Raw genomic sequence first — 10,688 nt, 5'->3', positions numbered from 1 at the left:
GGTGGTGTTTAGGACTGGGGTGGATAATGGCCCCAGCTTTGGCTAATATGTCCCTCCCTAATAAGGGCGTGGGACTTTCGGGCATAACAAGAAAGGCATGTGAAAAGAGCAAAGTCTCCCAATTGCAGCTGAGGAGGCGAGAGAAATCCCTGATTACAGGCTGTCCTAAGATTCCTCAGATAGTAATGGACTTTGAGGACAGTCGTCCGAGGCATGAGATTAAAACTGAGAAGTCCGTGCCAGTGTCCAGGAGGAAGTCCACTTCCTGGCCCTCAATGGTCAAAAGTACCCAGGGCTCTATGAGGGTGATGGCATGAGCTGGCGCTTGCCCCGGGCACCCTCAGTCCTGTTGCTGAATCATCTGGTTGGGTGCTTCTGGCCTAGGAGGCCTTCGTCCTCTGGGGCAGTGTGCCTTCCAGTGATTGCCTTGGCATATTGGACATGGGTGAGGGGGCGGTTTGTTTTTTGTTGGACGGTCTTTCCTAAAGTGTCCTTGCAAACTGCACTGATAACAAGGTAATTGGCCTGCTCCTCTCTTGGTTCCCTCTAGCCACCAAGATCTGCCTGTCTGAGGGCCATGACTAAGGCTGCAGCCTTTCTTTTATCTCACTTTTTCCTTTGCGCCTATTCCTCTTGGTCCCTATTATAGAACACTGAGGTTGCCAAGTTTAATAATGTCTCCAAATTTTGTTCTGAACCTAAAGCAGACTTTTGGAATTTTCTCCTAATATCAGCTGCTGATTGGGTGATAAATTTATCTTTTAAAATAAGTTGGCCTTCTACAGAATCTGGAGTTAGGGAGGTGTGCTTTCTTAGGGCCTCTCTTAACCTTTCTAAAAAAGCGGAGGGGTTTTCCTCTTTTCCCTGTGTAATTGTGGATAGCATTGAGTAGTTCATTGGCTTTTTCCTATTCTTCCTCAACCCTTCCAAAATGCAAGTTAGCAAATGCCTGTGACTCCAATCTCCATGATCTGAGTCAGTATCCCAATGGGGGTCTACAGTGGGGACTGCCTGTTGCCCTGTGGGGAATTTTTCCAACTCCTCCAGGGTCATACAATCATTTACTTGGCTAAGGTACCACAGATCCCCAAATTGCTGGGCTGCTGCTAAAGCTTCTTCTTTTTCAGTAGAACTTAAGGTCTGATCAAGAAGCAACATGATATCTCTCCATGTTAGATCAAAGGACTGTCCCAATCCTTGCAGGACATCTATAGAGTTATCAGGATCATCCAAGAATTTCCCTAAATCTACCTTTGTTTGTTTTCTGCTCTTTATTTGTTTTAAATCTGAGAGTGAGAAGGGGGCATGCATGTGAATGGGCCCAAATACTCCTCCTACTGCTTGTAAGAGACATAGTTTGGGTGCCTGGCTCACAGAGTTTAAGTTCTCTTTCTGGTGTGCTTTTAACACTTTGGTGGGGCCAGATGCTTCTCTAGTTCTTTTAATTTTGATGTTAGGGTGTTGATTTTAGATCTTTCCCACTTTCTCCTGTGGGCATTTAGTGCTATAAATTTTCCTCTAAACACTACTCTAGCTATGTCCCACAGATTCTGGTGTGTTATGTCTTTGTTCTCATTGGTTTCAAAGAACTTATTTATTTCTGCATTAATTTTGTTATTTACCCAGTAGTCATTCAGAAGCAGGTTGCTCAGTTTCCATGTAGTTGTGTGGTTTAGAGTGAGTTTCTTAATCCGGAGTTCTAGTTTGATTACACTGTGGTCTAAAAGACTGTTATATTTCCATTCTTTTCCATTTGCTGAGGACTGTTTTACTTCCAATTATGTGGTCAATTTTAGAATAAGTGTGATGTGGTGCTGAGAAGAATGCATATTCTGTTGATTTGGGGTGGAGAGTTCTGTAGATGTCTGTTAGGTTCACTTGGTCCAGAGCGGAGTTCAAGTCCTGAATATCTTTGTTAATTTTCTGTCTCATTGATCTGTCTAATATTGACAGTGCAGTGGGGTGTTAAAGACTCCAACTATTATTGTGTGGGAGTCTAAGTCTCTTTGTAGGTCTCTAAGAACTTGCTTTATGAATCTGGGTGCTCCTGTGTTGGGTGCATATATATTTAGGAGAGTTAGCTCTTCTTGTTGCATTGATCCCTTTACCACTATGTGATGCCCTTCTTTGTCTTTTTTGATCTTTGTCAGTTTAAAGTCTATTTTATCAGAGACTAGGATTGCAATCACTACTGCTTTTTTTTTTTCTTTCCATTTGCTTGGTAAATATTCCTCCATCCCTTTATTTTGAGCCTCTGTTTGTCTTTGCACGTGAGATGGGTCTCCTGAATACAGCACACCGATGGGTCTTGACTCTTTATCCAATTTGCCAGTCTGTGTCTTTTAATTGGGGCATTTATCCCATTTACATTTAAGGTTAATATTGTTATGTGTGAATTTGATCCTGTCATTATTAATGCTAGCTGGTTATTTTGCCCATTAGTTGATGCAGTTTCTTCGTAGTGTTGATGGTCTTTACAATTTGGCATGTTTTTGCAGTGGCTGGTACTGGTTTTTCCTTTTCATATATAGTGCTTCCTTCAGGAGCTCTTGTAAGGCAGGCCTTGTGGTGACAAAATCTCTCAGCATTTGCTTGTCTGTAAAGGATTTTATTTCTCCTTCACTTATGAAGGTTAGTTTGGCTGGATATGAAAGTCTGGGTTGAAAATTTTTTTCTTTAAGAACGTTGAATATTGGCCCCCACTCTCTCCTGGCTTGTAGGGTTTCTGCAGAGAGATTCGCTGTTGGTCTGATAGACTTCCCTTTGTGGGTAACCTGACCTTTCTCTCTGCCTGTCCTTAACATTTTCCTCTCATTTCAACCTTGGCGAATTTGACAATTATGTGTTTTGGACTTGCCCTTCTCGAGGAATATCTTTGTGGTGTTCTCTGTATTTCCTGAATTTGAATGTTGGCCTGCCTTGCTAGGTTGGGGAAATTCTCCTGGATAATATCCTGAAAAGTGTTTTCCAACTTGGTTCCATTCTCCCTGTCACATTCAGGTACACAAATCAAATGTAGGTTTGATCTTTTCACACAGTTTCATATTTCTTGGAGGCTTCATTCATTTCTTTTCATTCTTTTTTTTCTAATCTTGTCTTCACACTTTATTTCATTAAGTTGATCTTCAATCTCTCATATCCTTTCTTCCATTTGATTGATTTGACTGTTGATACTTTTGTATGTTTCACGAAGTTCTCATGCTGTGTTTTTCAGCTCCATCGGGTCATTTGTGTTCTTCTCTAAACTGATTATTCTAGTTAGCAATTCCTCTAGCCATTTTTCAAGGTTCTTAGCTTCCTTGCATTGGGTTAGAACATGCTTCTTTAGCTCGGAGGAGTTTGTTATTACCCACCTTCTGAAGCCTACTTCTGTCAATTCATCAAACTCATTTTCCATCCAGTTTTGTTCCCTTGCTGGTGAGGAGTTGTAATCCTTTGGAGGAGAAGAAGCATTCTGGTTTTTGGAATTTTCAGCCTTTTTGCGCTGTTTTTTCTCATCTTTGTGGACTTATCTACCTTTGGTCTTTGATGTTGGTGACCTTTGGATGGGTTTTTGTGTGGACATCCTTTTTGTTGATGTTGATGCTACTCCTTTCTGTTTGTTAGTTTTCCTTCTAACAGTCAGGCCCCTCTGCTGCAGATCTGGTGGAGTTTCCTGGAGGTCCACTCCAGACCCTGTTTTCCTGGGCATTACCAGCAGAGGGTGCAGAAGAGCAAAGATTGCTACCTGTTCCTTCTTCTGGAAGCTTCATCCCAGAGGGGCATCTGCCAGATGACAGCCAAAGCTCTCCTGTATGAGGTGTCTGTTGACCCCTGCTGGGAGGTGTCTCCCAGTCAGGAGGCATGGGAGTCAGGGACCCACATGAGGAGGCAATGTGTCCTTTAGCAGAACTTGAGCACTGTGCTGGGAGATCTGCTGCTCTCTTCAGAGCTGGCAGACAGGAATATTTAAGTCCACTGAAGCTGTGCTCACAGCTGCCCCTTTCTCCCATGTGCTCTGTCCCAGGGAGATGGGAGTTTTATCTATAAGCCCCTGACTGGGGCTGCTGCCTTTCTTTCAGAGATGTCCTGCCCAGAGACGAGGACTCTAGAGAGGCAGTCTAGCTACAGCAGCTTTGCTGAGCTGCATTGGGCTCCACCCAGTTCAAATTTCCCAGAGGCTTTGTTTATACTGTCAGGGGAAAAATAGCTACTCAGGCCTGCGTAGTGGTGGATGCCCCTCCTCCCACCAAGCTCACACATCCCAGGTCAACTTCAGTCAGCTGTACTGGCAGTGAGAATTCCAAGGCAGTGGATCTTAGCTTGCTGGTCTCCATGGGGGGTAGGATCTGCTGAGCTAGACCACTTGGCTCCCTGGCTTTAGCCCCCTTTCCAGGGGAGTGAATTGTTCTGTCTTGCTGGGGTTTGAGGCGCCAGTGGGGTATGAAAAAAAAAAAAAAAACTTCTGCACCTAGCTCAATGTCTTCCCAAATGGCCACCCAGTTTTGTGCTTGAAACTCAGGGCCATGGTGGTGTAGGCACCTAAGGGAATTTCCTGGTCTCCAGGTTGTGAAGACCATGGGAATAGCATAGAATCTGGGCCAGAATGCACCATTCTTCACACCACAATCCCTCACAGCACAGTCCCTCATGGCTTTCCTTGGCTAGGGAAGGGAGTTCCCTGACCCCTTGTGCTTCCTGGATGAGGCAACGCCCCATCCTGCTTTGGCTCACCCTCCATGGGCTACACCCACTGTCTAACCAGTCCCAATGAGATGAGCCAGGTCCCTCAGTTGGAAATGCAGAAATCACCCACCTTCTGCACTGATCTCACTGGGAGCTGCAGACTAGAGCTATTCCTATTCATCCATCTTGTCAGTACCCTCCCTTTTATAAAATTTTTCATGACTTACACGGATAATTTCTGACATGCCTCGACTTTCTGACTTGTAAAGATCCCTCTCCTTAAACAATCAGTTAATTTACTTTAGGACAAGAATTTACCATGTAAGATTCTTCTTTATATAAATTCTTTTTTCTTTACTATCAAGATTAGAAGTTAGGGTATTTCACTAAATAGTTCAAGATATAGCTATCTTTATTAAACCAATATTAATGTTTCACTTATTAAAAAATTACAGAAGCAAAGATTATTGTGTTTGGACTGAGTTATAGTTTTGTGGCCTCTATGCCAAATTTTGACACCTTATAGTCTTTGGCAGAAATAACTATGAAATTACTTGATTAATAAATGTAAACAAAAATGTTTGCTGGCAACTCTTAAGACATTTCTAATCTTACTGTACCAGTAAGTTTTAAAGATTCAAGTCACGTGAACTGAAAGTTCCCACAGGTTTTACTTTTCCATTAAATATATTTGATTTAAGTGCTTATTTTTCTTAGGTCAATTAATTAGAGCTTTTTAAATAAGCATTGCACGTATAACACATATATATCCACACAGACAACCAGAAGAAGATCCAGTAATTAGATTTTTTTTTTTTGGCTAATTTCCCAATTGGATCACTGGCCTTTGGGTGAGACCCATTAAGAACAGGGCTAGGAAAACAGTTTCCCGGGCCTAATAAACAAGTCTAGTTGGAAGACAAAGACAGATTTTGAGAGGTACTTATTCATCTTTAATTCCAGGGGTTCCATAAGGAAAACAGATTTTTCCCAAAACGGGATTTGTGGCACCTTTTCTGTTTTCCCAAGGAATCCCAGGCCACCAGAAGTCATTTTAGGATTTTTCATATATGCACCAAGAGTGGCAAGACAGAATGGAGAAAAGTAATTCAGTTGACTGGGAAAACCTTTTCTATGAAAACAAACATAGGAAGAGAAAAACATAAAGACCTTTTGAATATGCTCATAGTTTGAATATTCATTTTAATTAAATCGAGTGCTGTTTTTCTTCAGGGGTGAGGGTGGAGGTTAGAATTATATAAATATCATGCCACATTAAATTAAAGGATTGGGTTATGTGCAGGAATTCGCTGCACTAATGAGGGGGATTTTCAGAGAAAGATCTCAGGCACTGTTTGATCTGCGACAAAATCAGACGTGGAGAAAGGGCATGAACACAAGCAATGCCTTCAACCCCAGCCACTTCCTGAAGAGGGAGAATGACAGAGGTGGTTTGACTGGTTGGAGCAGTTTTTGAACAGGTAACAAATGGAGAAGGAGGAGGAGTGGGGTTTGGGGCTGAGACTTGGGGGCAGGAGGGGTCACTGAAGTGGAGGGTTCAGACAGGTTGAGGAGCAGATGCAGGGGGATAAGAATATGGAGGGAGTTCATCTGCAGGATCAAAGGGGTTTCAGGGGAAGGGGTTTTGGAGGAAGGAGTTTCAGAGGAAGGAGAGACCTAGGGAGGGTTTTCATTAAGAAGAAAGATTTCATGAGGGGCGCAAGTTTAGCACAGGGAAGGTTGGGATCTAAGGTAAAAGAAAACCTGAATATAGAGAGCCTCTTGCCATTTGCTGTTCCTGGTTATAAAGTTGTCAAGGTCCCTGAGAATTTGAAAGTCAAAGGTGCCATTTTCAGGCTATTGGCTGTCATTATCTAATTTGTACTGGGGCCAGGCCATGTTGCAATAAAAAAGCAAATGCTTTGGCTTTATGCTTCCCATAAGCCAAGTTTGGCAACATTGTGAAGAAGACAGCCCAATGGAGAGGACTTAGGAAAGTGGGATTGTTTGACACCCATGTGGACTGGTAAGAGGAAGCTGAGGGTGTCCGTTTTTGTTCTAGGCATCCCCAGATAAAAAACAGAAACCTGGAATCCTCTTTATAAAGAGGATGATCAAGCTGAAGAGAAACTGGGCATCTCCAAGATTTCTTCTAGCTTAGTCCCACTGGTCCTCCAAGGACCCAGGACAGCTGACCTGAGAGAGTGGATCTTACCAGTCAGCTGGATTAGTATCCAATGTTGGATGTTCTGATTGGAATTGGCAAAGGGCCCCTTGGACTGGAGCTGCACAAGGAAGAGAGAGAAAGAGAGAGAAGAGGATGAGGGAGGAGGGAAGAGAGCAAAATACCCATTGTGGGCAACCAGAGGTGGAAGAGTTAAAGAAAGAAGAAAGAAACACGAAAAGTGACTCACCCGTCAAAGACACGAAAAGTGACTCACCCGTCAAGGATGGTTTATTTTGGAGAATAAACCTGAGAGGGGCTTCTGGATGATTTTGGTCAGGAGCACACTCTCTCACAGACTAAGAGCATTTGTTGGTTTTAGGGTCAGAGAGCTTATCATAGGCTTGGAATGTTTCTGTTTGGAGGAGAAGTTTAGTGTGGGATTGGAATGTCTCTGGTAGAAGGGGAGGTTATCTTGGGGCTGACATCTCTCTGGGGAGGGGTTTATCTTATGGTTGAAATGTTTGTGGTCAGAGAAGTCATTTATGGTTTATGGTCATGCTGACCTTAGCCATTAGGCTGATGCCCTTTGGATTTAGGCAGTTTTTGATCAAGGGGAACTTTAGAATGGTGGTGCTTATCCACGATGGTGATGCTCCTGCTCTGTCAAAGTCCTAGGCTGCACACAGCATGGGAATACTGGGTCCAGCCCAGCAAACTACTTTTTCCTCCTGGGACTCCAGGTCTGTGATGGGAGGGGCTGCTGTGAAGGTCTCTGACATGGCCTGAAGACATTTTCCCCATGGTCTTGGGGATTAACATTAGGCTTCTCACTGCTTATGCAAATTTCTGCAGCTGGCTTGAATTTCTTCCCAGAAAATGGGTTTTTCTTTTCTATTGCATAATCAGGTTGCAAAATTTCCAAATTTTATGCTCTGCTTCCCTTATAAAACCGAATGCTTTTAACAGAGTGCAAGTCACCTCTTGAATGCTTTGCTGCTTAGAAATTTCTTCCACTAGATATCCTAAATCATCTTTCTCAAGTTCAAAGTTTTACAAATCTCTAGGGCAGGGGCAAAATGCCACCAGCCTCTTTGCTAAAACATAACAAGAGCCACCTTTACCCCAGTTCCCAACAAGCTCCTCATGCCCATCTGAGACCACCTCAGCCTAGATCTTATTGTCCATATCACTGTCAGCATTTTTGGTCAAAGTCATTCAACAAGTCTCTAGGAAGTTCCAGACTTTCCCACGTTTTCCTGTCTTCCTCTGAGCCTTCCAAACTCTTCCAACCTCTGGCTGTTACCCAACTCCAAAGTCACTTTCACATTTTCTGGTATCTTTTCAGCAATGCCTCTCTACTGTTAACAATTTACAATATTAGTCTGTTTTCATGCTGCTGATAAAGACATACCCAAGACTGGGAAGAAGAAGAGGTTTACTTGGACAATTCCACATGGCTGGGGAAACCTCAGAATCATGGCAGGAGGTGAAAGGCACTTCTTACATGGTGAAGGCAAGAGAAAGTGAGGAAGAAGCAAATGAGGAAACCCCTGATGATCCCATCAGATCTCATGAGACTTATTCACTATCATGAGAACAGCATGGGAAAGACTGGCCCCCATGATTAAACTACCTCTCCCTGGGTCCCTCCCACAACACACGGGAATTCTGGGAGATACAATTCGAGTTGAGATTTAGATGGGGACACAGCCAAATCATACAATGACTATACTAATTTACATTTCATCCAACAGTGTACAAGGGTTTTCTTTTTTCCTCATCCTCTCCAACACTTGTTATCTTTCACCTTTTTTGTAATAGTTAATCTAACAGTATGAGGTAATATATTATTGTGGTTTTATTTACATTTCCCTGTTTAGTGATGTTGAGCATTTTTCTAAATATCTATTGGCCATTTGTGTGTATTTTGAGAAATGTGTATTCAGATTATTTGCCCAGTTTTTAATCAAGTTATTTGTTTCTTTCTATTGAGTAGTTTGAATTCCTTGTATATTTTGGATATTAGCCCGTTTTATGCTGTATAATTTGCAAATATGTTCTCCCAATCCGTGGACTGTATCTTCACTCTGTTAATGATTTCCTTTGCTGTGCAGTAGTTTTTTTGCTTCATGCAATACCATTTGTCTATTATTGTTTTCATTGCCTGTACTTTGGGACCTATCAAAGAAATCACTCCCCAGAACAAGCTCACGTTTCTTACGGTGAGAAGGAAAAGTCTATATTCTGAAAAGATGGCAGATGTTTTATTTAACCGGAAAATAACTCCCTGCAAGGACCCTTTTTTAGATTCTTCCTGAGATTCTTCCTGAGGATCCTTGAAGGGGAGTTAATTTCTGGGAAATTAACTCAGGAAATGGAAGTTTCAAGGACTGTGATTCTTTAGGCATGAGTATAGTCTAGAGGAAGATGTGACAAATCACATAATTGGGCTTCAAGCAGTGATGGCCCAGGAAGGCCTAACTGGACTCCTAAGGACTCAGCAGAACTGAACAGACTCAGCATTTGAGAGCACTCACTCCTTCTGTCAGACTCTTTCCAAAATTAAATCAAGGAAAAATATTGTTTTCCCCATGATGCTGATGAAGCCTGACTACTGTGAGGAAGGTGGGACTTTACAAGGATGATGTTAAAAGTAGAGATAAACAGGCAAAGGAAAGGAAAGAAAATGGCGCTATAAAAATATATTAACTAAACAGCCAAGGTAAGTGAAAGGAGAGAAAAAAAAGAAAATTCAGTGTTGCAAAAGTGATAATTTGCAACTGACAATGTTTGCTCTGATTCTGTTTTTCTACCCTGCCCCTGCCTCTGCCTCTCTTGGCCTCTCCAAGACGTTACACGATCAAGACGTTACACGATGCCCACCACCACCACCCCCAATCCCATCCTTCATATCCACGCTCCATCACAGTGTGAATGTCAACACTGAGAAGCACTTTCCCTAGGGTTTCACATGGCAGCTTTTTGCTTACTGAGGCCTCCCTCACTTCCCAGTCTAATGTACCAACCCCTCTTACCAGATAGACAAACCAGACAGACACATATTTGCAGATATCAAGAGCCTTTCTATTGTACTGTCTTGCTTTACAACCATATTATCCCTTTTCATGCTCTGCCATTCTGTGTACCCATGTTTGTTCACATATTCCAGAACTTTCCTGTCATGTCTGCCTCTGGACTCCCAGCACCTAGATCACACACAGGCTGGAGTGGGAGCTACTTCTCTCTTCTTAGATGGAAAGCCTTCCAATCAGTTATCACCCTTTAGAATATACAGTTGTGTCTCACCCTGGAGGCTGGAAAGAGTGGAAGATTCTGTACAACAATTGCTTCAGCTGCCCTTGGAGGGGTCTGAAATGTGACCTGCATCTTTGCCAATATCTGTTAGGATTTTTGACTTTTTAATAATAACCATTCTGATTCATGTAAGATGATATCTCACTGTAGTTTTAATTTGCATTTCTCTGATAATTAGTGATGTTGAGACTTTTTTATGTGCTTGTTGGTCATTTGTATGTCTTCTTTAAAAAAAAAGTCTATTCAAATCCTTTGCCCACTTTTGTTGTTGTTGTTGTTGAGTAGTTCGAGTTTCTCATAAATTCTGGATACCAGTCCCCTGTTGAATGGTTGAATGGATAGTTTGCAAATATTTTCTCCCATTCTGCAGGTTGTCTGTTCACTCTGATTGATTTTTTTTCCTGTGCAGAAGCTTTTTAGTTTCATTAAGTCCCATTTGTCTATGTTTGTTTTTGTTGCTTGTGCTTTTGAGGCCTTAGTCATAAATTCTTTGCCTAGATCAATGTCCACATGGTTTTCTTCTAGAATTTTTATAGTTTCA

General features: G+C 42.2%; 1 protein-coding gene across 1 annotated transcript; it reads right to left on the bottom strand.

The window, feature by feature from the left end:
- Nucleotides 1–624: 624 nt before the first annotated feature.
- LOC141408730 (uncharacterized) lies at nt 625–10,219 on the bottom strand. The gene is made up of 3 exons (XM_074018132.1): nt 10,139–10,219; nt 6,862–6,950; nt 625–1,438 (listed from the first exon to the last, which is right to left on the bottom strand). Exons 1-3 carry the CDS (start codon nt 10,217–10,219, stop codon nt 625–627), a joined length of 984 nt encoding a protein of 327 aa, XP_073874233.1.
- Nucleotides 10,220–10,688: the final 469 nt, after the last annotated feature.

Source organism: Macaca fascicularis, chromosome 16, assembly GCF_037993035.2.
Source record: "Macaca fascicularis isolate 582-1 chromosome 16, T2T-MFA8v1.1".
NCBI classification, from domain to species: Eukaryota; Metazoa; Chordata; class Mammalia; order Primates; family Cercopithecidae; genus Macaca; species Macaca fascicularis.
The sequence above is the reverse complement of the archived record's forward strand: the minus strand, read 5'-3'. Positions and strand labels throughout refer to the sequence as shown.

Bases quoted from the DNA above. Each gene is read 5' to 3' on its own strand.
- LOC141408730 (XM_074018132.1), bottom strand. From the start codon at position 10,219: ATGCAGGTCACATTTCAGACCCCTCCAAGGGCAGCTGAAGCAATTGTT. The intron at 6,951-10,138 runs GTGAGACACAAC...TTCCTTGTGCAG, and splicing joins CACTCTTTCCAGCCTCCAGG to CTCCAGTCCAAGGGGCCCTT. The intron at 1,439-6,861 runs GTCAGCTGTCCT...CAAAATTAAAAG, and splicing joins GGTAAGATCCACTCTCTCAG to AACTAGAGAAGCATCTGGCC.